This window comes from Panthera leo, chromosome F2 (genome assembly GCF_018350215.1).
Source record: "Panthera leo isolate Ple1 chromosome F2, P.leo_Ple1_pat1.1, whole genome shotgun sequence".
NCBI lineage: Eukaryota > Metazoa > Chordata > Mammalia > Carnivora > Felidae > Panthera > Panthera leo.
The window spans coordinates 25,091,328-25,118,981 of NC_056695.1; the positions used below are offsets into that span (position 1 = coordinate 25,091,328).

Here is a 27,654-nt window from a genome sequence, read left to right on the forward strand (position 1 = left end):
ATGTGTGTTCCTCAGTCAATGATGAGGGTATCGGAACCAATACTGGACATGGACATGGCAAATTACAGTGAAGTTTTGGACCCAACGTATACAACCTTGGAGTTTGAAACTATGCAGATTCTATATAATTCAAACGGTGAGTTCTCATCTGCTTGTAGGTATAGAGAAAAGTAGGTATAACGGGAGGGTTAAAAGTGAGCTACCGCTCAGGAGGTAGCTCTGAGTTTTCTTGCTGAAGACTTCGGAGCTTGTTTTTTAAGACCACAAATCTGAGCTTTTGCATTTCGTCACAAAATTTAAATTAAGAATGCTACGGCTATTTTATGTGGAGGCTTTTAAAGAGTCAAGCTATGTGTAATAAAGTGACCTCAGAATTCTGTCATGGGCCTGTCAGAGTAAAAAGAACAGTTTCAGCATTACTTTATTTACAGTAAATCACAGCAGTAGGTAATATTGGCAGATTGGCTGTGAAGTACATTTTCTATGCAGTATTTAAAATGACATACGGAAGGCGGGAGGCTTTACTGGCTGCCTACCCCTGTCATTTCAGTTCTCAGTGACTACTGATGAGAAACTGCATTTAAAATGACTATCAAGTTTTAACACCGAACACAATATGAAAGGAAATAAAGGCTTATATTATAACCTTACTACTTGACAGGCTAATGTTTAGCCTCACGGAGCCCTTGGTATTTATCTACTGTAACATTTTAACTTTAAAGAAGGCATGAATTGTCTAGAGTTCGCGGATTTGAATAATAAATACAACAGTTTACTGTTGACTTTGTATTTAGACTTTAATTCAAGTAAAAATCTTGTCCAAGATTAGCTGTAATTGTTAGAACTCCTAAAATCCGGTAATTATGTATACTTTGAAAGGGGTGTGTGTGTGTGTGTGTACTTCAGGATTGAGAATGTATCTTGTACTCAGGATATGGTAATGTTCTGCTATGCTCCTCAAGTTTACAACTGCTATTCTTGCTATATTTAAATAAACAATAGCTTATTAGTGGGAAGATTTTTTTTTTAAACCACCAGAAAAGGAATTCTGAAATTTTAGCACAAAGAGAATTAAAAAGAAATGTAATCTTAGGTTCAAATCTTAGGAAGTCACTATTTTTCTTCCTTATGTTTAGATTTGATTAGAGACATTTAATAATGTGTTTGTCAGATTAATCATGATTTTTTTTTAAAGACTGTAGATTACTAAATAGTAAGGGCAGGTTTACCCTAAATACTTAACACTACTGACTTTTCCAAGTGTTGTCTATGCTGTGTGTTTTAGAATAATGTTGTTAACAATATATTAAGTATAGCATTAAACTGGAAACAAGAGTTGAATTTTTTCCTACTTCCAAAAGCTTCCTAGAATATAATCAATCCTGATACTTCTAGCTGCCATATTCCTAATGTCTCTTTTATTTATGTTACCAAAAGAAAAGTTCCTAGATTTAAACGCTGTAATGTCACATGATTAACCCTTAAACCTATTCCCATTGAGGTTTTTCTTAACTTGGTGAAATTATATATGGTAATGTCTTCCTACTCAAAAGTATCAGTAAGTAGAATATATGTATTTTCACAGAATATAATCGGATGTCACAACCTTTAATTTTGCCTTTTGTTATATTCAAAATATGATGAGCTGTTACCATGTTGATATTTTCATACAATTTTATGTTGATTTATTTAAGAAATACTTAAATGAAAACACTCATGTGGAGGTTTTTAAGTCTTTTCCTTCAAAACTATGCATTAAATGTTCACTTTACACCAGGCACAGTTCTGAGAGCTGGAAGACGGGGGTGTGTGCCTACAACAGATCTGCATTCTCTAACATCATGAAGTTTATATTCTGTAGTTAAAGAGGGGCGATAAATGAACAGACCCATACGTAATATAGTTTTAAAAAATGAAGCAGCTATTTAAAAAAAATAAGCATGGTTCTAGATTCTACTTGAGGGGCGGATTAGAGCTAACTCTTTTAGATGGGTGTTCAGAGACTATTTCACAGAAAAGTGTGACATTGGAGCAGCTCACAGACATCCTTGGGGAAGAACGTTTCTTGGTGGCAGAAGGAACAGCAAATGTAAAGACTGAGATGGAAACAGGCTTCAAGGGAGTAAAAAAGGCAACATTGTTGGAGAACAGCGAACAGGATGAAAAGTAGTACCAAGTAATGGGATCAGAGAGGTGGGAGGGGGCTTTACCATGCAGGGCTTTACATGATGTATAAACTTTATTCTGTTTCTGAGGGTTGGGTGCAGAAGGCTAATAGGAGGCGAATTTCTCATTCCAAGAGCACTTTGGGGTAATAAACAGTAGAGGAGGGAGCAAGGGTGGAAATAGAAAAATTAGATAAGAGGCTATTGCAGTAATCCAAGTGAAGGATGATAGTCGATCGCTTACGACTTGCCTTGGTGAAAGGATGAAAAGTCGTGGATTTGATATGTGTTCCAAACATGGACTTACTATTAGATTGGATACGAACAATGAAGGAGACAATCCAATGAAGACTACCATGTCATTGATCCCAAGTACTGGGTACCATTAACTGACATAAGGAAGACTGAAAAAGAACAAGTTCAGGGGAAAAATAAAGAGTTCTCTTTTTGATACATTAATTTGCAATTCCTATTAAACTTCAAAGTGAAGTTGTTAAATAGGTATTTGGGCATTTCAGACTGATACTCACAGAAGGCATCAAGGCTAGAGATAAAATCTGGGGATTTTTCATCGTACACATATTTGACATCATGTGACTGGATAAGCTTTCCTTGGGAAAGAGTTTATTTGGGGGGACTGAGACCTCTGGTATCCCAAAGCTCAATGTTCAGAAATATGAGGAGGGAAACTGGAATGGAGACTGGCAGAAGTGGTCAGCAGTTAAAAGGAGACCCCTGGTGCACTCCAAGAAGCCAAGGAATGGACTGTTTTGAGCCTGTGAATCATTAGTAGGGTAACTTAAACAAAGAAATACTTAGTATTAACTTGAAGGCTACTCTGCTTTTTCTTCAACAGAGAGCTCTGCTCCAGAGACAACAAGTATGAATACCACAGACAATGGTGTCAACTGTCTATGTGCTATATGTGGGGACAGAGCGACAGGAAAGCATTATGGAGCATCAAGCTGTGACGGGTGCAAGGGCTTCTTCAGACGCAGCATACGCAAGAGTCACGTTTATTCCTGCAGGTACTTGAGATGCTCCTTTTAAGAAAGTTACCTTTAGAGGCGTTTCAAAATGGTGTGCAAGAAGTAAGGGAAGAAGATGAGTCCTTTCATATTTCTGTAACTCTACAAACAAAATCTGTAAGCTACATTAAGAGTAATATGTGGGGGCACCTGAGTGGCTCAGTTGTTAAGCTTCTGACTCTTGATTTCACCATCATGATCTCATGGTTCATGAATTCCAGCCCTGCGTTGGGATCTCTGCTGTCAGCACAGAGCCAGCCTCAGATCCTCTCTCTCCCTCTCTCTGCCCCTCCCCCATTCATGCACGTGCATGCTCCCATGCTCTCTCTCTCCCACAAAAATAAATGAACATTTAAAAAAAAAAAGAATTCTTGGGGCGCCTGGGTGACTCAGTTGGTTAAGCGTCCGACTTCGGCTCAGGTCATGATCTCGTGGTCCGTGAGTTCGAGCTCCGTGTCAGGCTCTGTGCTGACAGCTCGGAGCCTGGAGCCTGCTTCGGATTCTGCGTCTCCCTCTCTCTCTGCCCCTCCCCTGCTCCTACTCTGTCTCTCTCTCTTTCTGTCTCAAAAATAAACAAAACATTTAAAAAAAATTTTTTTAAGAATTCATTAAGAAAAGAGGATATGTGGGTGCCTATGCAGGATGCGTTCCTACAGCGTGGATCTTTTTTATGAAACATTTTAGACACAAATGTATTAAAAAACCCCACATACTTACCACCCAACCTAGATCAATATAGTTGAAGCATCTAGTGAACCCACCTCCCCTATCACTTTCTCTTTCTCTCCTCTCTCCCAGAGGTGACTACTGTCTGAAATTTGCTGTTTGGCTTTTCTTTGTGTTTCTTTATTGTTTTACCACATGTTCACATACCAATAGACATATTTAAATCTATATTTAAATGGATTCCCAATCTGTGTATTTTTCTGCGTAATAATTTTATTTTCAACATCTCACAGCCTGAGTCTTTTAAAACAAAATTATAAAAGTGCAGATGATTTTGGTAGTTTGTTGATGTCAGTGAATGAAATGAAATTTTCAGTCCCAAAATTTTAAATATATTTGTCATGCCACAATTTTGCCATTGAATTTAATGTTTTGTCTAAAACATATTTAACTGTACTGTATATGTCACGTATTTCTAGTAGGCCTTCAAAAAAATAATATCTAGTTAACATCATAGTACAAGTTAGGGTTAGATGTTCCACCTTGAGTGTTCAGAATGACAGTTCTTTTTTTTTTTTTTTTTAATGTTTATTATTTATTCTTGAGAGAGAAAGAGAGAGCACAAACTGGGGAGGGGTGGCGAGAGAGAAAGGGAGACACAGACTCTGAAGCAAGCTCCAGGCTCTGAGCTGTCAGCACAGAGCCTAATGTGGGGCTCAAACTCACAAACTGTGAGATCATGACCTGGGCTGACGTCTGCCGTGGTTAACCCACTAAGCCATGCAGGCACCCCGAGAATGACAGTTCTTGAGTGCAGATTAGGTCTCTTAAATGTGAACTATTAAAGAATGGCTGATGGTAAGAGAAAAATATCAATGCTTGCTCTGTTGATGAAAAGCTTGTATAGAAAAGCTATGTTACTTTAGGAAAAATTAGACCTTTAGGAAAAAATTAACTCTCTCACAATATGGTGCAACCTGATTTCTAGGGATCTGGAAAAAGTTAATAACTCTCTGAATAGCTAACTAGTATTCTCCAGTAATTTTTCCAGGAGGGCTTAAAGTTGGTTTAAAAAATGTGAATACCCTACTTTAAAATCGTCTTGATAAACAAAAATATATACATAGTTAGATGACTCTTGCTTTTATATATTTCAAAACTCTAGAGGTAAAACGTAGACCAAGTAAATTTCCTTCATTAAAATGTTTTTCTCTGATTACATTAAATATTGAGTGCTTTTACAAAATTAACAGCTAAAATAAACACAAAATTACATGTATTGTAATCAAAATTACAATATATTTTGAGTCATGTGTTCTGTTAAAGATGTAATACATACATATGAAAAATGGTGTGATCCAACAGACTTGTAGGAATCAAAGAACATCAGCACCACGGGCTTCCAAGATTCCCTTCCTTATTGGATGGGAAAGTGAGAAAGGAGTGTTCCTGTAGCAACTTTTGGAATTTAAAGAAATATTCCCACCACATATAGAGTTTAAGTCCTCACACCTTCCCAACATGAGTATTGCTGCCAACTTAGCCTTCTTTACATATTTTGGCATTAAGCAAATGCTATGATTTTCCATTTGGAAAATAGTTATTATAATGATGGAAGTGTAGGACCATGAAGGTTTCTTAAGCTCAGATTTTGCTGGTCTCAAATTTATCCATTTCCTCAGATGTGCAAATTTCATTTCCACTCTTAACTCTTCCTTACATTAAAGTTGGACTTTCCCTCCCAAAGCACTTTGTTTTTGTTTTGTTTTGTATATATATATATGGGTGTGTGTGTGTGTGTGTGTGTGTGTGTGTAAATGTTTATTTATTTTGAGAGAGAGAGAGAGAGAGAGAGAGAGAGAGAGAGAGTGTGTGAACGAGGGAGGGGCAGAGAGAGAAAAACAGAATCTGAAGCAGGCTCCAGGCTCTGAGCTGTCAGCACAGAGCCCAACACGGGGCTCATGCTTACAAACTGCAAGATCATGACCTGAGCCGAAGTCAGAGGCTTAACTGACTGAGCCACCCAGGCACCCCTGTTTTGTTTTGTTTTTTAATTAGGCTCCACGTCCAGCATGGAGCCCAATATGGGCTTGAACTCACAACCCTGAGGTCAAGACTTGAGATAGATCAAGAATCAGATGCTTAACCGACTGAACCATTCAGGCACTCCCCTCCCAAAGCACTTTAAATTACTGTTTCAATACTTCTCACATTATGGTTGTTTTTTTTTTGTTTTTTTTTTTTGTTTGTTTGTTTTATTATGGCTGTTTGCAAATTTGTATGTATACTCTGTTAGACTCTAGTTTCCCTGAATAGAGGAGACAGGTAATATTCCTTTTTTTAAACTCCCTACACCAGGATCTTGTACAGGTGTTTAATAAAAATGTTTATTCAAATTTTTCACTAATGTTAATTGGGTGTGTTTTCCTCTTGTATTTATTGCTAATCCAATTGCCTCTCCTGAAGCCTCCTCAGCCTTGCATTCCCAAGTGAACAATTCTTTTCTTCTCACTCTGAAAATATCTCTCTTCTGACTCAATTCATTTATAGTAGGCTTTATATTCATTCGGTGTAAAGTAGCTACCCATCATTTTCAGAAGCAATATCTTCTTTTATTGATCACAAAATAGTTCTTTATTCCCATCATTAATAATCAGCCACAAATAATCAGTAATATACCAATACATGTGGGCAATTTTATGATAGAATTTTGTTATTATTTTATCATTTTGTTATTATTGTTAGAAAACGTTATTATTTTACTATATGATTGATATTTGCCCCAAAGCCTTAAAAATACCTTCTCACAACAATTTTTTACTGCAGCTCCTTCTTATTGGACAACTGTAAATTAATTTGGGAATGTTAAATAATATCCCCAAGTCCTACCAAGAGCGGATGGTGGGTGCACATGGGTGGTTCAGTCGGTTGAGCGTCTGACTCTTGGTTCAGCTCAGGTCATGATCTCATTGTTTGTGAGTTCGAGCCCCGAGTCGGTCTCTACGCTGACAGCACAGAGCCTGCTTGGGATTCTCTCTCCCTCTTTCTCTGTCCCTCTTCCACTCACTATCTCTGTCTCTCTCTCAAAATAAATAAATAAACTTAAAGAAAAAAAAGAGAGTGAATGATGGACCTGAGAATCAAGCTCACATCTGATTCCAGAGACTGTATTTTTCTCTTTTTTTAAGTGTACAACACAGTTTTGAGTATGTTCCCAGAGTTGTGTAACCATCACTTCAACCAATTTAGGACACTTTTTGTCACCATGCAGAGACAATATACCCTTCAGCAGTCACCCCCCCCCCCCCCATTTCCCTAACTCCCTCCCCTCCAATGATAGGCAACTACTAATCCACTTTCTATTTGTATAGATTTGCCTTTTCTGGACATTTGATATAAATTAAATTACAGACACACCTCACTGTATTGTGCTACACAGATATTGTGTTTTTTACAATCAAAGGTTTGTGGCAACCCTGTGTTGAGTAAGTCTGTTGGCACCATTTTCCCAACTTTGTGTCTGTGTGTCGCATTTGGGTAATTCTTCACAATATTTCAAACTTTTTCATGATTATTACATTTGTTATGGTGATCAGTGATTACAACTCATTGAAAGTTCAGATAATGCTTAGCAGTGTTTATCAATAAAGTATTTTTTTTTAGGTTTATTTATTTGAGAGGAAGAGAGAGTGCGAGTGGGAGAGGGGCAGAGAGAGAGGGAAAGAGAGAGTCCCAAGCAGGCTCCACACTGTCAGTGCAGAGCCCGATGCGGGGCTCAATCTCAGGGATCATGAGATCACAACCTTGGCTGAAATCAAGAGTCAGTCGCCTAACCGACTGAGCCACCAAGGCACCTCAGCAATAAAGTATTTTTAATTAAGGTACTACATCGCTATTTTAGACAATGCTGTGGCACACTTTACAGACTACAGTATAATGTAAACATAACTCTTATATGAACTGGGAAAGCAAGAAATTTCATTTGACTCACTTTATTATGATACTTGCTTTATTGTGGTGGTATGAAACAGCAGTCTGTCTCAGGTATGCCTGGGTATAATATGTAGCCTTTGTGTCTGACTTCTTTCTCTTAGCATAGTGTTTTCAAAGTTCATCTGTGTCGTAACACATATCAGTCCTCCATTCCTGTTTATTGCCAAACAATAATAGGTATCGTGTCTGTGTACCACATTTTATTGATCTGTTCATCGGCTGATGGGCATTTGGTCTGTCCCTGCACTTTGGCTATTATGAATAATGGTGGTGTGGACATTTATGTACAAATTTTTGTGTGAACATATGCTTTCATTCTTTTGTGTATATACCCAGGAGTGTAATTGCTGGGTCATAGAGTAACTCTAACGTTTAACTTTTCTCAAAAAACTACCCAACTTTCTTCCCAAGCAGCTCCATCATTTTATATTACAAAAAGCAATGTATTAAAAAAAAAAAAGCAGGGGCGCCTGGGTGGCGCAGTCGGTTAAGCGTCCGACTTCAGCCAGGTCACGATCTCGCGGTCTGTGAGTTCGAGCGTCAGGCTCTGGGCTGATGGCTCGGAGCCTGGAGCTTGTTTCTGATTCTGTGTCTCCCTCTCTCTCTGCCCCTCCCCCGTTCATGCTCTGTCTCTCTCTGTCCCAAAAATAAATAAAAAACGTTGAAAAAAAAATTAAAAAAAAAAAAAAAAAAGCAAAGTATGAGGGCTCCAGTTTTCCCCACATCTTCATCAACATTTGTTATTGTCTGTTTTTTCGTTTTTTTCCCCGATTATAGCCATTTTAGTGAGTGTGAGGTAGTACCCAATTATACAGAGACTACGCTCAATGCTGTGCCTCTGGTTATGTAACTGAGCAGTTAGAGCAATTTCAATTGCATGTGAGGCACATTTAAAATTAATAAGAAAATATTTAAAGAGAGCAAAGCATGAAAGGAGCAGAGGAATGAAGTCCTGATATATTCTCCATTACACTGAAACCATTTAGTAATAAGCAATTAGAATTCACATGTCAAAGATTTTTAAACCAGATTTGGCTTTCATGACTCATGATTGAAGTGATAATGTATACCGGGGAGAAGTGAGATATCATTCGGTTTTATTTTACTGTAAAGACTGCATGAGAGGTGAAACCTTTATTTCCACATTTTATTGATCTGTTCATCAGCTGATGGGCATTTCCATGCACATGCTGATCACTGACTGGAAATGTCGCAGGTAATTGTTCTTATACATTCCTTTTGGGCCACACTTGACCATACTTATTCAAGTTTTATTTATCTGTTCATTTGTGTGTTTTTTGAATAAATAAATAGTTGTCTGCAAGCTAATCTTTCTTTGTTTGATGTTATAGGTTCAGTCGGCAATGTGTTGTTGACAAGGACAAAAGGAATCAATGTAGATATTGTCGATTAAGAAAGTGTTTTAGAGCAGGAATGAAAAAAGAAGGTAATAATATATAGTATAATAATGACAATTATTTAAGCAAAAGTGTTAAAAAATATACATCTTAATTTAATCACAATAACCTTTTCACCTGTGTTCTGAATTGCCTAAATGAAGAATCTATAATTCCTTGAGTGTAAGAATTTACCCAAGAACACTGACACCTAGTCTCTGATGACTATCTGATTCTAGAAACTATTATCTCTATTACTGTCTTATCCCTGGAAACAAAATTATCATCTAAATAATATTCCAATACCACGTTCCAAAGATAAATGTCAAAATTGATTAATAGGTTGAAGTTACAAATGTATTTTTAAACACATATTTATTGTCAATAGCAACTGAATATATTCATTTCATCAACATTGACTAAACATGAGCTTTTTGCTCATTCATTTGTTTATTTAAGAAATATTTATTGAGCACTTCTTTCTAAAAATTGTTCATGGCGTTAAGGCTGCAGCAGTGAACATAACAGAAAAAAAGAGTCCTTCCTCTCAGGGAGCTTACATTCTATTGAGGAACAGAGACAATGGAGTAGATACTCTATTTTAGTGTGCATTAATTGCATTTCAAACATAGTAAATAATCTGATTATACTATCCTACATTCTAAATATGGTTATTTATTTTTTATGTTTATTTATTTCGAGAAGAGAGAGACAGCGAGAGCAAGCACAAATGGGGGAGTGGCAGAGGGAGAGGGAAAGAGAGAGAATCCCCAAGCAGCCTCCCTTAGCACAGAGCCCAACATGGGCCTTGAACTCACCAACTGTGAGATAGACTTGAGCAGAGATCAAGAGTCCAATGCTTAACCGACTGAGCCACCCAGGCACGCCTCCTAAATATGGTTAATTCAGAAACAAATCTGGGGGATTTGTTGGGATGAGCCTCTGCAAGATTTTATGCTTATTCAGTTTTGTCACAGGCTTATGCCTATCATAGACAAAGAAATATTTTTCAGAACTATTTTACAAACCATAAAAATTAAATCAGGTTAATACACTGCAGAAGTATACCTATCTTGAACATAACTCATTTTTTCTTTGTCACAATATTTTAAAGAGACAAAAAATTCCATTAGTTTCATTCAGACTGTTAATCTCAAAATAAAAGGCAAAATAAAGTTTACAGAACTAAGGGAGAAGCACTTTGTCATTACAAAATGACTTATTTCTAATGGCATATTCAGTAGTTTATGGGATTAATTATATACTCTGTCAGTCAACTTCACCTATTTCTACATGAACCCCAGCATTACTCCTACAAAAGTATAAACAAGTCTCCATCCTGTATTTCCTTTAAGAGTGTACAGGTTTTGAAATAAAATTACTTTCAAAAATAGTTAAATCATGTCTTCTATTGCTCATAGAATAATGCATTGTTGTTGTTTTTTTTCCTAAATAGACTAGGAAGTAACTTTTGGGTTTCAAAGTAGATATATTTCTCTTATTTACAGTAATAGCATAATATCAAAGTTAGTTAGATGGAAACATATATAAACATGGTTTTATGTCAAAAATGATAGCAGTAAGAAGATTACAAATGTTCAGAATTTCTTTTGGCATGTTTCCAAGGGTTGATCATGTAAATGAGATTCATAAAATCATAGCTTACATTTTAATTTTTTATCTCCACATATGCATTTCCACATGAGTCAGTCTGGGCTACAAATCAATGACAATTTCTGTGGGAGGAGAAAAAAAGGAGTAAGCTACCAGTAAATATGATTTTAAAATAAAATATTAATGATTCACTCCAACTTAAACACTACTCACTCTTAAAGGCAAAAGTCCAGTATATTCTCTTCCAAATTAATGAGTTGGTGGTTAATAGTATGTTTGGGTAGATAGTAGATTTTGGCATAGGAACTGATGAATCTCTTTAGTATTAAGGAGAATAATTGCATAAAAAATTCTAATAGTGTAATGTCTTATCTCTCCAGCAATACAGAGTAGAATATTGATCTAAAAAGATTTAAGGACTATAGGCCTTGTTTTTGTTCTTTTTGGTTAACAGAAGATAAATTTATCTCCTAAGTTCTAAACACTAAGTTTGATATTTGACTTGTATTATTCTTTGTATGACAGGTATACAAGGTAATACTCCCTTGTTCACTCTTCCTTATGTTTAAAATGTAGTTTTCAATAAGGAATTTGGCTCTCTCTTAGAAGCTTTTTGTATAATACTTAAGAAGTCTTCATCTTTCCAAAATGCTGATGTTCAAAACCTCATTCTTCTCGGGAGAGACCCCTTGCTGCAACTTTTGCTTTATTAATGTTAGTAAACTGTCCCAAGGACATGGTTTCGCAAGAGATTATAAGATTGCAAGCTTAAATTCACCTTCACTAAATAAATTTAATTTCCATTTTGGCTAGTGTTTAAGGAAAAAAAAACGAATATGGAAGTTTCAAAATCTATGACTCATATCTTCTAACAGTGGATACACTCACTCTCTGACTTGGTCAATCTTATGGCGATACTCTTCATCTACTTATCTTATGGTTTTATTAACTTTGAGAGAATGGAAAGTCATCCTGTTATACAGCGTGGCTGAACTGGCTGACCCAACACTTTGTGACACGCATGCAACCATGAAGTTTCAAAAGGCAGGATTTTATGAGCTCTATTGACAGGCCTGGCTTTCTACTTTTTTTAAAAGCAGTACAGAATGAAACATATTTTCAGTCATACTTCCCCCTCTGTCTTAACCCCTTCCCCGGTCTTTAAGAAATATCCATTTTTATTTTTTATTACTATTTTTTAATCTTTAAACTGTATGTCCTGACGTGGACTGAAGAGAACTGACCAGTGAATACTGTGATTTTCTTCCCTAGCTGTGCAAAATGAACGTGATCGAATAAGCACCAGAAGGAGCACATTTGATGGCAGCAACATCCCCTCCATTAACACACTGGCACAGGCAGAAATTCGGTCTCGCCAGGTATGCAACGCACACCGGTACTCAATCCTGTTTAAAAGAATCAAATGTCTGTTTCTGCATAATTCTAAAATAATCTACGTTCCTTTACATGTGCTCACTACTTAAATCAGTTGCAGTTTTACTTTGAAAATATTAGGTGGACTGTTGACTTAATTTTGACTTTCCCTGGACAACTTCCTGTTTTTAAACAGAAAAAATACAAAAAACCGAAATGCATTTCAGTGCACTATTGTTAAATAAAAGTTAGCTTATGAGGTTGATTTAAAATTCTGAATGAGGAGCACGGTGTTCTGGGGGCACTGTCTTGTTTCACTGATTAAATCTGTAAAATTGGTTACTATGGCTTTTTGGGAGTTTGGTTGAGACCTATCATCAGAGCTTGCTTCCTTGAAAATGGTTTCTGGACTCAAGAACTCATCTTGGCATCAGCTTTGGAAACAAGTATTTAAGAGAAGAGCCAGAATTCTGAAGCCAATGGAGAAAGAGTTTATTATTTTAAACTTCTAGAATGAGAATATCAGTTCCAAAGTTTAAAAAATGTCTGTCATTAGTTATATACATAAAAATAAATCGTTTAAAATTAAGATGAAGAAACCTTTTGAAGACAGTTCATTTTGGCATTGCTGCATTAGAAAAGTTAATGGTATTTTTCTATTGTAAAGGAAATTATGAAATAGCTAACTATTAATCAGGTCCTATAACGAGTCAGTGCAACTACTTTCGTTTTTAATAGCATGAGAGTAGTATGATGAGGCTAACATCACCATTATCATCAGTATTTGAAGATTACTTGATAGTCGTATAGAGCATTTATGAAATGGCTTAAAGGGAAGCTGTGAGGAAATAAACATACACATAGAAAGACATGTATACCACACAGACACATATTCAAAAATTAAGTTTATAAGGACTTTTAGAAAGAGATTTTCTTTAGTAAAAAAGCATTTTGAAGCCACTTATATTTTATATAGTTCAAAATTATATATAGTTTGAAAACTTTTTCATTCCATGTTAAGCTTTTCAATGTTGCTGAGTCAAAAGTTGGTTTCTTAATTTTATGTTGTTGGGCTTTTATTTACTACAGTTCTGGCTTCTCGTCTAAATCTTTTCTCCTCAGTTTGGTAAACTGTATCCACTGGAAACGTTTTCTTCGGATATTTTTGAAAGTTAAAGGTGGGCTTTCTTAGTGGAAATATCATTTTTTAATTAAAAATAAAATCGCAGAGTGTATTTCAGGTGAATACTGCATATCTTCCTGTATAGTCATTTTGAATTAGGAAACTCCCTGAAAGTTGAGTAACTTATTTTATGGGTTTGCCAGTAAAAGAAGGCACTGCTCCCAGAGCCATGGTACTGTGCAGTGAATGTTTTCAATTTAACTTGTACTGGTTGGTATTTTTTTTTCTCAATTTTAAAATGTTTCATATTTTTCAAGATACTGTGGCAATGATAGTGTCCACTTCAAAAGGTGTTTACTTATTGGAATCATAGAAAAAAGAAAAATGGTACTCAGGTGTTATTTGAAATGATAAGTTAATGTAATCTTCTTAATGCCAGATCTCAGTCTCAAGCCCTGGAGCAAGCACTGACATAAATGTTAAGAAAATTGCAAGTATCAGTGATGTCTGCGAATCTATGAAGCAGCAGCTCTTAGTCTTGGTGGAATGGGCTAAATATATCCCCGCCTTCTGTGAGTTACCGCTGGATGACCAGGTATAAGTTAAAGATTTTACGAATGCTTTCAGAAATGATTTTTGAACTTTGCCCAGTTTATGTGTTTTTTAAATTATATTTAAAATAGGTTTACCATAGTTGACAAGTTAAATTATCTTGTGAGGGAAAGACTGGCTTTCTTGTCCAGTCACCTTGCTCTATTAAGAGGCACAACTGTTTAACTTCTGTGTTAGGGGTCTTGCAAATTTATTAATTGGGTGAAGTTGAGGAAGACACTGATCTTCTCTCTTGGAGTTGAAAAAGCTTAAGTGAAGAAGAAAAACAGGATAGCAAGTAATGGCCATTGTGAGACAAATGTCTGGGAGGGAAAAGGTATACTCTCGTGTCTTGGTGTATCTTGGAAGGCGCCATATAAAATTCCATGGAAATACCAGGCCACTCCTAGACAGAAACCTCACAGATTGTGTTGGTGTCTTGGTAGGAACTCTATGCAATTAACATAAAATTTTGCCTTTCATGTTGTCAATTCTATCCTAGCATTTACTGTATAAAAATATGGGTTCGGCAAAAGCATCTCTAGAATCATGCTCTGAAGTCTACAGATTTCAATAGTATTTCGGACACAATAAACTTTTCATAATACATATATTTTGGTGTTTTGTCATATATACATTAAGACATTTTAATGAATAGTTAAGAATTTTAATTTCCTAGTCTGTGAAAATTAGATTATTAGCTTCAGATTCATTTTTAATGCCTCCATTTAAATAGTTTATAATATTTTGTAGATGCATATAATTTGAAAATTTTTAATTCCCCACACTCAGTAAACCATGATATGTATTATGCCCAGTGTATATTTTTACACCCTCTGGCCATGTTCTTTATCACTGATATACAAAAACAAACAATTAAAGGGAAAGGTGCATTTTGATTGTTTAAAAATCAGAGAAGGGCAAAATATTTATACAACCAGAACAAAAAGTGATCATAGGAAGTCAGAAGTTATATTTCTAGGACAGGTGAAATCCTGGTGACCAAAAAATAAAAAAATAAAAAAGTACTATGAATTCTGAAATCATTCTTAAAATGTTCTGTAACTGCCTTCCTGGTATGAGTCATGGTTATTGACATGTCATAAAGATAGCTAAGCTCAGAAGGTTATTTCAGAGTGAATAATGCTCAATTGCTAAAACATACGTGTCTCACCCCAAGCCATATAAGTAGGTTATGTTATTTATCAGTTTTATATTTTTATTATCACTCCTCTTTAAAAGTTGCTGACTTATGTGTGAAGGCAATGATTTAAAAATTGGAAAATTAAAATCTAGTAACCTGTCAAAAATGGTTTTTATTTGCTAAATGACGCTTGAATACTAACAATATAACATTACTAGCCTTGGACAGGCAAATGTCCAGTGTGGTTAAGGCATTAGAGAAGTAGCTTTCAGTTGCATTAAATATTACATTATTTTATTGAATCCCCTCAGGACCTCTGACATAAATGTTATTATCTCCACTTAACAATTTTTAAAACCGATCCTAGATCAGTTAAATTCACTCAGAAAATTCATCAAACGAATATTTATTGGGACTACAGTTCCATTTTAGGGTCTGTGACGATCTGGCAGTAAAAATACAGACTCATCATGATTCTCATAAAGTCTGCACTCTATTTGGGAGAGACAGACAATAAAAAAGATACAGATTATGAGTAAGTTAATTCTAGGTGGGGATAAGTTCTATAAAATGGAATGGGGTGAGTTGTAGAATGACTGTGTTGGAATGGCAAGACATACTTAAAATTGGGGATCAGTGACTTTTCTTGAGACCTGAATGACAAGGGACCAAACATACCAACATCTGAGGACAAGACATTCCAGGGATAGGAACAGCATGTTCAAAGGCTCTGAGGCAAGTTGAAATAATGAGTGCAGAGAAAAGAGAACAAGAGAACAAGGGATATCATAAGCTGAGATCAGAGAAGTTGGGGGGGGGGAGGCAGAGGGGGGAGAGGAAGGAGCGGGGGAGGACAAAACATTGTGCTGTTACCTGGGAGGCCATTGTTAACAACTTTGGGTTTTATTGTAAAGGCAATTAGAAACCAGTGAGGAGTTTTCAGGAGAGGGATGATAGTAAGTGACTATTGTTTCACAAAAGTTATCTGGGAAGCTCTGTCAAGAAGGATTTAGAAAGGAGGAACCAGAAGGGAAGCAAGAATCAACTATTAGCTCTGTGGAGCGCATTGTGGCAGGCAAGATGAAGAATGGCAAAGGCTCGGGCTGGGGTGGTAGCTATGGAGAAGCAGTACCTGGATTTGCTGTACAACTAGAAAGGAATCAAAATGGGTTTTGGGTTCTGACATGAACAAGCATTTTGGATGAGCAGACCATTTAGTAAGATGATGAAGATATTGGAGAAACATTACTTTGATGTTTTATATTTGGAATGCTTCCTAGTCTTCCTAGAGGTGATGGCAAGTAGACAGTTGAGCGTATGCATAAAGCTCAGTTGAAAGCTTAGTGCAATTAGCCTCAGTCTACAAAGTGTCAGCAATGAGGTTATCCATCCTCTTCTTAGTTTGCCACAAGTCCTTGCTTTGCTTTTGTTGATTCAGCCTATTATGTGTAATAATAGAGTGTTTTTTACATATGTTTTCTTATTTGGTCCTCATGACTACCTTTGAGATTTTTATCACTACCACCATTTGACAGATGAAAACAATTGAGTCCCAAACATACTGGTTAACTTATCTAAGATTCAACAGGTATGACCAGGCAGCATTTGAACTCTGTTTGATTCTATTTCACTCCAGATCTATTTTGTTTGTTTGTATTGACTTCTAAGCTTTAGAAATTATGAAAAGTAAAACTCTATTGACATGCTGAAATAGAAAAATAGAAGGCTTAATGATGGCAAGCATCTATGAATATTATAGTTTATTAAAACCAAAAAAAAAAGGTCCCAGGCTTAAAGAGCACTGAATTAATCAGATACATATTATACCATCTTTTAATCATTATATTTTATAATTAATTGTTAAACTTGAAATTTTTCATTAAGGTGGCACTGTTGAGAGCTCACGCAGGGGAACATTTACTGCTTGGAGCGACAAAGAGATCCATGGTGTATAAAGATATTTTGCTTTTGGGTAAGTTTTTTTTTTTTAATTTAAGAAGAAATTATGCATGCTTCATCCTTACGCAGGATCTATTCTGTATGTAGCAAGCATTCAAGACACTGTCAAATGGTACTCTCATTTCACAAATTGGATTTAATTAATTGTATCCTCATTCAAGACCCTATGTTTCCTTGACTTCATTGCAGCGAAGTTCAGAAGGCATTGAGATGTTTCGGGTGCATTAACATTTAAAAATAAGAGTTGGAGAGGGCACCTGGTTGGGTCAGTTGGTAAGCATCTGACTTTGGCTCAGGTCATGATCTTGTGGTCTGAGAGTTCAAGCCCCACATCGGGCTCTGTGCTGACAGCTCAGAGCCTGGAGCCGGCTTCAGATTTTGTGTCTCCCTCTCTCTCTTCCCCTTCCTCTCTCACACCTTGACTCTCTCTCTCATAAATAAATAAACATTAAAAATTTTTTAAAATATAAGTTGGAGATGGTGGTCAAAAGGTACAAACTTCCTTGGCGCGCCTGGGTGGCTCAGTCAGTTAAGCGTCAGACTTCAGCTCAGGTCGCGATCTCGCGGTCCGTGAGTTCGAGCCCTGCGTCGGGCTCTGGGCTGATGGCTCAGAGCCTGGAGCCTGCTTCCGATTCTGTGTCTCCCTCTCTCTGACCCTCCCCCGTTCATGCTCTGTCTCTCTCTGTCTCAAAAATAAATAAAACGTTAAAAAAAAATAAAAAAAAAAAAGGTACAAACTTCCAGTTACAAGTCAAATAAATACTATGGATATGATGTACAACATGATGACTAGAGCTAACACTTGCAGTATAATATGTGTGGACATTGTTAAGAGTGTAAATTCTAAGCATTTTCATTACAAGGGGATTTTTTTTCCTTCTTTTTTCGTTGTATCCATGAGAAGATGGACATTAATTGAAACTACCATGGTAGGGGCGCCTGGGTGGCGCAGTCGGTTAAGCGTCCGACTTCAGCCAGGTCACGATCTCGCGGTCCGTGAGTTCGAGCCCCGCGTCAGGCTCTGGGCTGATGGCTCGGAGCCTGGAGCCTGTTTCCGATTCTGTGTCTCCCTCTCTCTCTGCCCCTCCCCCGTTCATGCTCTGTCTCTCTCTGTCCCAAAAATAAATAAAAAAAAAAAAAAAAAAAAAAACGTTGAAACTACCATGGTAATCATCTCACAATATATGTAAATCAAACCGTCATGCTGTCCTTCTTAAACTTATACAGTGATGTATGTCAATTATTTCTCAATAAAACTGGAGGGAAAAGATTTAAAAATAGAAGAGAAATGTTGCTCAATAAACATAATAATGAAGTATCTTTAAATCCTATCAGGACAAATAACTGCTGATTTATGTGACCACTTTATTGGAGTCTCAGTGTTGTTTCAACTCCTTCAGTGGCTGCTTAATACTTGTAACTTGTTTTATACACTTCCAAGGAACATGTCTATTTCCTATGATCTCATTGCCTATGATATGATGCAAAATCCCAAGTAAAAAAAATTATTTGGTGACTATGTCTGAAAATCCTGATAGTTAAGTAGTAGTGCTGGAAGCGACAAAGTAGGATGGCAGGTTGAATGGGGGAAGAAGACACAAGGGGAAGCTTTTGTCTTCCTTAAGCAATTGCTTCCATCCACCCACCTTACTTACCTTTTAAAATTAGTTTTCCTGTTGAGAGAGTTGAGATGGCTGTAATGATTATTATCTCCACTTCTGTCTGGCTGTGTGAAATGATGACTAGATTGCTCATTATGTCTTTGTGTTAGATATTTTAACCCAAAATAGGAATAAATAAAATATGATATATTTTTCACATATAATATGATATAGCTAATATAATAGATATAGCTAATATCTATTGAGGACTTACTATGCAAGATGCATTCTCTAAGTGCTTTACATATAAATACATGCTATCTCATTTAATCCTCATGATAACCCTAAGGGATAGGTACGTACTTTTATTCTGCAGGTGAAGAAATGCAGGCAGAGAAAGTTAACTTAAGGTCACAAAGCTAGTAAGGGATAGAGCCAGGATTCTAAACCACATAATGTGACTGCAGAGACAATGCTCTTAGATTCTATTAAACACTCTCCTGCATTTATAAGACTGCTATAATACTGCTCTCATTATAGATTGAATACAGTATACTTAAAAACTCAAATGTATTTGCTACCTATTTCTAAATTGTTTTACCCTGAATAATTAGGTAAACTAACTTTTCATAAGAGCAAGACTGTATTTTTTTAGATCTTTTTACATGTTGTTACACTGAAGATTGTCTTTGCCTGCAATGAAAGAATTCAGAATATTGACTTCTTATAAAATCAGAAAATAACAATTTAGCTGTTATCTTAGGAGCTCTAATAACTTCTAGTTTCTAATATTTTCGTAGCTATACTATTTGTCACTTACAGCCAGAGACATTCTAAATTGGAGCGTCCTCAGGGATTAGGGAGTCTAGTCTCTGTTCAATTTCTAAACTTTCTTGAATTCATCTACTTAGGCCTGTTAAAGTTGTGTTTCAAAAGTTGTTACACCTACATATACCTAGACCACTAAAGGAGTCCTCTTTTTATCCACTGTAAGCAAGAAAGTTTCTTTAGGTTTTGTGTTACGCTCATTAATGATTAAGACACTAATAGATAACTGACATAGTGGAAGGGTAATCATTATATTTTGTTTCTCTCCTGTCAATTATTAGCTTGTTATTAGTCTGCACTTTCGTGTTATCACTAGTGACTGAGTCTGTTAAAATGCATGTGATCATATTATCAATGTCATTGATCCTTGACGTGTTCTTAAGTTTTTCTTTCTTTTTTTTTTTTAATATGAAATTTATGGTCAAACTGGTTTCCATACAACACCCAGTGCTCATCCCAACAGGTGCCCTCCTCAATACCCATCACCCACCATCCCCTCCCTCCCACCCCCCATCAACCCTCAGATTGTTCTCAGTTATTAAGAGTCTCTTATGCTTTGGCTCTCTCCCACTCTAACCTCTTTTTTTTTTTCCTTCCCCTCCCCCATGGTCTTCTGTTAAGTTTCACAGGATCCACATAAGTGTGAAAACATATGGTATCTATCTTTCTCTGTATGACTTATTTCACTTAGCATCACACTCTCCAGTTCCATCCACGTTGCTACAAAAGGCCATATTTCATTCTTTCTCATTGCCACGCAGTATTCCACTGTGTATATAAACCACAATTTCTTTTTCCATTCATCAGTCGATGGATATTTAGGCTCTTTCCATAATTTGGCTATTGTTGAAAGTGCTGTTATAAACACTGGGGTACAAGTGCCCCTATGCATCAGCACTCCTGTATCCCCTGGGTAAATTCCTAGCAGTGCTGTTGCTGGGTCATAGGGTAGATCTATTTTTAATTTTTTGAGGAACCTCCACACTGTTTTCCAGAGCGGCTGCACCAATTTGCATTCCCACCAACAGTGCAAGAGGGTTCCCGTTTCTCCACATCCTCTCCAGCATCTATAAGTCTCCTGATTTGTTCATTTTAGCCACTCTGACTGGTGTGAGGTGGTATCTGAGTATGGTTTTGATTTGTATTTCTCTGATGAGGAGCGACGTTGAGCATCTTTCCATGTGCCTGTTGGCCATCTGGATGTCTTCTTTAGAGAAGTGTCTATTCATGTCTTCTGCCCATTTCTTCACTGGATTATTTGTTTTTTGGGTGTGGAGTTTTGTGGGTTCTTTATAGATTTTGGATACTGGCCCTTTGCCTGATATGTCATTTGCAACTATCTTTCCCCATTCCGTAGGTTGCCTTTTAGTTTTCTTCATTGTTTCCTTGGCAGTGCAGAAGCTTTTCATCTTGATGAGGTCCCAATAGTTCATTTTTGCTTTTAATTCCCTTGCCTTTGGCGATGTGTCAAGTAAGAAATTGCTGTGGCTGAGGTCAGAGAGGTTTTTTCCTGCTTTCTTCTCTAGGGTTTTGATGATTTCCTGTCTCACATTCAGGTCCTTTATCCATTTTGAGTTTATTTTTGTGAATGGTGTAAGAAAGTGGTCTAGTTTCATCCTTCTGCATGTTGCTGTCCAGTTCTCCCAGCACCATTTGTTAAAGAGACTGTCTTTTTTCCATTGGATGTTCTTTCCTGCTTTGTCAAAGATGAGTTGGCCATACGTTTGTGGGTCTAGTTCTGGGGTTTCTATTCTATTCCATTGGTCTATGTGTCTGTTTTTGTGCCAATACCATGCTGTCTTGATGATTACAGCTTTGTAGTAGAGGCTAAAGTCTGGGATTGTGATGCCTCCAGCTTTGGTCTTCTTCGTCAAAATTACTTTGGCTATTCGGGGTCTTTTGTGGTTCCATACAAATTTTAGGATTGCTTGTTCTAGCTTCAAGAAGAATGCTGGTACAATTTGATTGCGATTGCATTGAATGTGTAGAGAGCTTTGCAGTATTGACATTTTAACAATATATATTCTTCCATTCCACTACTGAAAGAAAGTACTATTCCTATTCCTTCAAGGGAAGAACCGTTTAAAATATTTATTTGTGAAAACTTAAATCATATCCGACAATCTTTTGTTGGGGTGTGCTGATCTTTTTTTTTTTCCTCCTAGGAAACAACTACGTAATTCACCGCAACAGCAGTGAAATTGAGATCAGCCGCGTGGCCAACCGGGTTCTAGATGAGTTGGTACGACCATTTCAAGAAATTCAGATTGATGACAATGAATATGCTTGTTTGAAGGCAATTGTATTTTTTGATCCAGGTTTGTTTTCAGATTTCCATTAAACAACAATTAAAATGAAAATTAACCATTATTTAGTATTGGAATATTTTCTCTCACACTCTAGCAAGATGCGATCTCTTAGATTGCCCCTTTTCTTCCTTTCTTAGATGCAAAAGGGCTAAGTGACCCGGTAAAGATTAAGAACATGCGGTTCCAAGTGCAGCTCAGTTTGGAGGACTACATCAATGACAGGCAGTATGACTCCCGGGGGAGGTTTGGAGAGCTGCTCTTGCTCCTGCCCACACTGCAGAGCATCACCTGGCAAATGATTGAGCAAATACAATTCGTTAAACTTTTTGGGATGGTTAAAATTGACAACTTACTTCAGGAAATGTTACTGGGTGGTGAGTACATTTAAGAATTTATTATTTATTAGCATTGCAGTCTGTTGACCTGTCTGTCAAACAGGTTGACCTGTTTGTTTATCTTCTTCCAAGTTTTTTAATTTTATTTTATTCATTTGAATTCAAGTTAGTTAGCATACATAGGTAGTATTGGTTTCTGGAGCAGAATCTATTTATTTTTTGTCTGTGACATAGTGGATTCATTTTTCTTTTTTTTTTAACATTTAGAAAGTCTGCAAAACCCATTTTATGGAGACAAAAATACTTGAACATATTGAAATCCTCATTCTTACTAGTCTCTGCCATCTTTGTCCCACACAGTTCTTCTTGCCTCAGTTTCTATCCTTTCAAATATGGTGAATAGAAATGGATTTTCTATTTTTAGGACTCCTAGGGGTGTATTATATTTTTCTATGCCATGACTCCTTTCAAAGCTCAAGGATACCAGCATTGCAACAGAACCTAAAAATATTTCTAGTAAATACCTTAAAACTAAACACTTTGCTCCTGAAATAATTAATTGACATAACACAATGAGAAGGGAAAAATGAGATTTCATTGCTGCAATAAATGTCAGGAATAAGTTAAGAAATCATTTATTTTGTGTTCTGATCTAAATTAAATTTCCTTGTAAAATCACTTTATTTTATTTTATTTTAGTTTTAGTTTTCTGGTGCTTAATGTGTTTCTAATGACATCTTTCTGAAATAAAAGTTGTTTATGCTATTAGTGTGATCCCAAATACTATAAACTTGAGGTAAGTGATTCTTGGAATTGCCTTAACAACAGGCAGCAAACCTAATGATTCCAGGAAACAGCACACAAGGTCCATTATTAATATACAACATAACATGATACAACATTAATCTAGCCAATGCACAGTGAAAGCTGACATTGTCCTTAATATGGCAGCAGTTCTATTAATTTATTTTTGAAATCCCAAAAAGCACTTTGCAAAAATAGCAATATTCCAGCTGTCAATCAAAGCATGTGTTGCAAGGTAAACTTGCTGTCGCTGATTAAATGTCACTAACGCAAGCATCTTTTTATCTTCTGTAGGTGCTTCCAATGACGCCAGCCATCTCCATCATCCGGTGCACCCACATTTGTCTCAAGATCCATTAACTGGACAAACTATACTTTTAGGTCCCATGTCAACACTGGTTCATACAGACCAGATCTGTAAGTATTTTGCCAACCATAATATTTTTTAAACTTAATTAAGAAAAAGTGGAATTTGGGGAAAGAATCTATCAGTACCCAGCAATAGCAAAATTTAGGCGCAGTTTCCTCTGTAGGACTCCACTGTGGGAGATTGTGATATTCAGCAAGTCTTTGTTCTCCTAGGGATCATGGGTTTGCTCCCTAAAATTGGATGTGAGTGCATAAAACAGAATGTACAGGCAGTCCTGGTTTGGCCTGGTAGTGCAGGGCTGTGAAAAGGACTGTGCAAGCCAGAAGCGTGCAAGGAAATCTTAATAATCAATAGGAAAATTATAGTTGATCGTGACCTTTAAAAATGTTTGCCGGGGTGGCTGGGTGGCTCAGTTGGTTAAGCATCAGACTCTTGGTTTCAGCTCAGGTCACGATCTCATGGTTTGTGAGATCAAGCCCCATGTTGGACTCTGCACTGACAGCACGGAGCCTGCTTGGGATCTTCTCTCTCCCTCTCTCTCTCTGTCCCTACCCTGTTCTCACGTGTGTGTGTGTGTGTGTGTGTGTGTGTGTGTGTGTGTGAGTGCTCATGCTTTCTCCCTTTCTCTCTCTATCTTAAAATAAACATTTAAAAATGAATAAATAAAAGTGTTTGCTGAAACATTAAGAACTCTCCTAACTACAGGTTGTAACTCTATAGTGAAGCTGAATAATAATAATCCTAATATCTATTTAAGACACTGTAATGTAAGCATTAGATACAATGAGAATTCACATGTTTTTGTTTGTTTGTTTGTTTGTTTGTTTGTTAAAAAATTATCAAGAAGGAGTGCCTGGATGGCTCAGTTGGTTAAGCGTCTGACTCTTGAGCCCCACGTCAGGCTCTGTGCTGACAGCGTGAAGCCTGCTTGGGATTCTCCCTCTCCCTCTCTCTCTACCCCTCCCCTTTTGTGTCCCCTCTTTCTCTCTCAGAATAAATAAAAAAACATTTTTTAAAAATCTGTAAAAAAATTATGAAGTATAGTTTCAACAGTGCATCCTGCTTTCCTCTGTTCTAAATTGCAAGTGGAAGTGAGCATCTTTTCTATGCCTTGATGAATTTTATTCTTTTGGGAAGTTTGGATCAGCTTCCAAGATTTTACCCTTTGCAATTTCCATGTCTGAAATATCTCTGAGAAATTATTTAATATGAAGTTTTTTCACTAATGTCCATCACTTTACCTTCACTAAGACCCAGAATGCAGATTTATTTTTTTGTTTTAATTTAAATTTCAGTTAACATACAGTGCAGTATTGGTTTCAGGAGTAGAATTCAGTAATTCCTCACTTACACACAAAACCCAGTGCTCATCACAAGTGCCCTTTTTAGTACCCATCACCCTTCTAGCCATCTCCCCACCCCCCCATCAACCCTCAATTTGTTCTCTATCCTTAAGAGTCTCCTGTGATTTGTTTCCCTCTCTTCTCTTCCCCCCACCTTCCCATGTTATATGTTCATCTGTTTTGTTTCGTAAACTCCACATATGAATGAAATCATATGGTATTTGTCTTTCTCTGATTGGCTTATTTCACTTAGCATAACACACTCTAGCTCCATCCACGTTATTGCAAACAGCAAGATTTCACAGAATGCAGATTTAGAGACTCAAAGAGCAGCAGTGTCTGCATTCCCAGGGGAACTATTTCTTCTGCAGCTCCATCCATGTTCCATTCACTTCCTGCATTGTCACTTTTTGCTTCTTTTATTTTATTTTATTTTTTTGCCAATTCTGTTTTAATTGTCCATTTTTTTGAAAAATGTCATGAGAATTTATCACTAGGAGATGAGGAGGCAACACAACTACACACTTAGTTGTCAGTACATGAACTGAATAAAATATGTTCAGTGACATCCCAGACAGACTTAAAGATGTGATGTGATTGGTTACTGATCGCAATACACATCTGTTACTGAGGTGATTCATGTAGACCGAAGAGTTCGCAGTGAAGTTTGTATTTATGCAGTTACTCACAGTTAATTGTGAGTTACCATGCTAAATGAAATTTGAGCCATGTTTTTGCCAGACTGGTGCTATTTATCCAAGCTGTAATAACTGAAATCCATGCATGTCAGATTTGTGCAAAGTGAGGGCCACTGGGAAAACACTTTGGAACTAAAATGATTACATAAATAGTAGGGGTTAGTAGCAAAGTTAATATGATAATATTGCAGATTTAACAAAAATTCTATTTTTCATAAGCTACTCCAGAGATAAAAATCTGTATTTGACAAAATACCTAGGATCGTTTCTGAGTTTATACTTAGTATTCCCACATTTACCTTTGATCTATCTCCTCTTAACACTAAACCAGCTAACTCACTGAGATTCCTTGAGTTATTGTGATATAATTATTATGTGTGTCTGTATTAACTACTGAATTTACAGTAGCCCTCAGTAACTAATTACAGTGTGGTTTCATGGAAATGTTCAAACAAATGTGACAATTTAGTGAGTACCACCTGACTGCTACCTAGTGGTGTAGGGAAAGTGGAGGCCACAGAAATGGGTATTATCCCTGTTGCCTTTTAGATACAGCCCCTGGTAAACCTATGTGTAAATAGTGTCCGAAACACAAAGTTCTTTGACTACATGATAAAGGCAGAAATAAAATTGTTAAAACATAACTCAAATTATGGAAACAGAACTTGAAATGTGTTTGAAAGACATCAATTTGGGACCATCCTTGCAAAGCAAATGTTGCCATATTCCTTTCATAGTCAAGAGCAGACAGGGCAAGTCCAACGTCATCTCTCTTAGGGATTAGTTATTCATAAACCCAGAAAACAAAACACTTTAACAACATATTAAACATTATAGGCATTGGCTGGCAAGAACGTTTAACAATTCTGCTGGTGGTTGAATCTTGTACTTTTTAAATGTTAGTTTTCTAGTATTTTTAAAAGCATATTTGCTGACCCTAATCTATTTAAAATCACATCACATTTCTCATTTTTATTTTACCTCTTTCAACATAATATTTATGAGAATCCATTTGTAAAGGAAAAACTTCCTCTGTTAGCACCTATTTGGAATAGTTTATATTTTATGCAAAACAAAACATTACACATACACACAAAATAAATTTAAGTTCATGTGTATTTTCCTGGCCTTTTAGAGCATGTCCTGGCAGTCTTAGATTCATCCCAAATATCCAGAAAAAAATTTTTAAAGCAAATATGGTTATTCTTTTGTTAATTAAACTGTACGTAAATATGTTGTTTCCAACCATATTTAATAATATAAAGTCAATATGTGAAAGATCAGGCAAAAAGGAAGTGTTCTTATTTTTGTATCAATTTTTAAAAGCTACTTTGAAAAAAAAGTCTATACAGTTTGCAGTGCCTCAGGCTGATTATCAAACATTTTCTATTCATTCTGTTAAATATGGAATTAAAACCAATGTGAATATTAAAATATTTCAAGTTTTAAAAAATTAAAAATCTAAGATAGCTCCCAGATTATTTTATAATATAGTAAACGTTTGCAATAGGAGGAAATACTATTCTAGACAATGAAGTATTCACACTGTAACTTCTTTTTTCAATTACTTGGGCTTGCTCTTTGATGAGGAAGGGATGGGTGAGCTCAACTGTAATAGAATAATTTTGAAGCAAAATGCCAGTATTTTTCAGATGTTTTTAATTCCGATATAGGTTTCAAAGCACTTGCAAAATGTCTTAACTTTTTATATCGTCTATTATGTTTGAGTCAGTGGAATCCAAACCAAATATATTTTATGTGCATTTTTCATTGTAAAAATTGTACAGTTGTTTTCAAAGATTTGAAAAAAAACAACAACAACCTGGCATTCTGTTCATACTCTTCATTAACTTTTTTTCTGCTGGGTTTGTGAGAGAATCAAATGCTCATAAATGCTATTAAGAAAGACAGTAAGTGACTGTTGAGTGACTATGAAGAAGTTTAAGCATCTCTGTTCTGTTTGGATGCTATCTGGGAGGGAAGAGGGCCGTGCAACTCCAATAGCACCTCAGTGAGCTCATAACGGATTAGATAATCATACTTTATATATGATCTTCATATATATGATAATATCTCCAAAATGGAATAATGCATATGGGTGTCATGCAGGGCTTACTAGGCCGGGCCAGGGTGACTGTCACCATCACATACAATTCTCTGATTCTTTTTTAGCAACTCCTGAGACCCCACTCCCTTCCCCACCACAAGGCTCTGGACAAGAACAGTACAAAATAGCGGCAAACCAAGCTTCAGTGATTTCACACCAGCCTCTCTCCAAACAAAAGCAATTGTGAGAATATGTTTACTCCTGA

The 27,654-nt window shown here is 36.4% G+C and overlaps 1 protein-coding gene across 1 annotated transcript; it reads left to right on the forward strand.

The window, feature by feature from the left end:
* HNF4G (hepatocyte nuclear factor 4 gamma) lies at positions 1–27,654 on the forward strand. The gene is made up of 10 exons (XM_042923720.1): positions 1–136; positions 3,022–3,193; positions 9,205–9,299; positions 12,136–12,242; positions 13,800–13,955; positions 16,980–17,067; positions 21,649–21,801; positions 21,930–22,166; positions 23,226–23,348; positions 27,515–27,654. Exons 1-10 carry the CDS (start codon positions 1–3, stop codon positions 27,634–27,636), a joined length of 1,389 nt encoding a protein of 462 aa, XP_042779654.1. The 3' UTR covers positions 27,637–27,654.

What these genes read in the sequence shown, in the direction of transcription:
- HNF4G (XM_042923720.1), top strand. Translation starts at nt 1, where the DNA reads ATGTGTGTTCCTCAGTCAATGATGAGGGTATCGGAACCAATACTGGAC. An exon ending in CAGAAATTCGGTCTCGCCAG is followed by an intron (nt 12,243 to 13,799) that starts GTATGCAACGCA and finishes TCTTAATGCCAG; the next exon opens with ATCTCAGTCTCAAGCCCTGG. An exon ending in AGTTACCGCTGGATGACCAG is followed by an intron (nt 13,956 to 16,979) that starts GTATAAGTTAAA and finishes TTTTTCATTAAG; the next exon opens with GTGGCACTGTTGAGAGCTCA.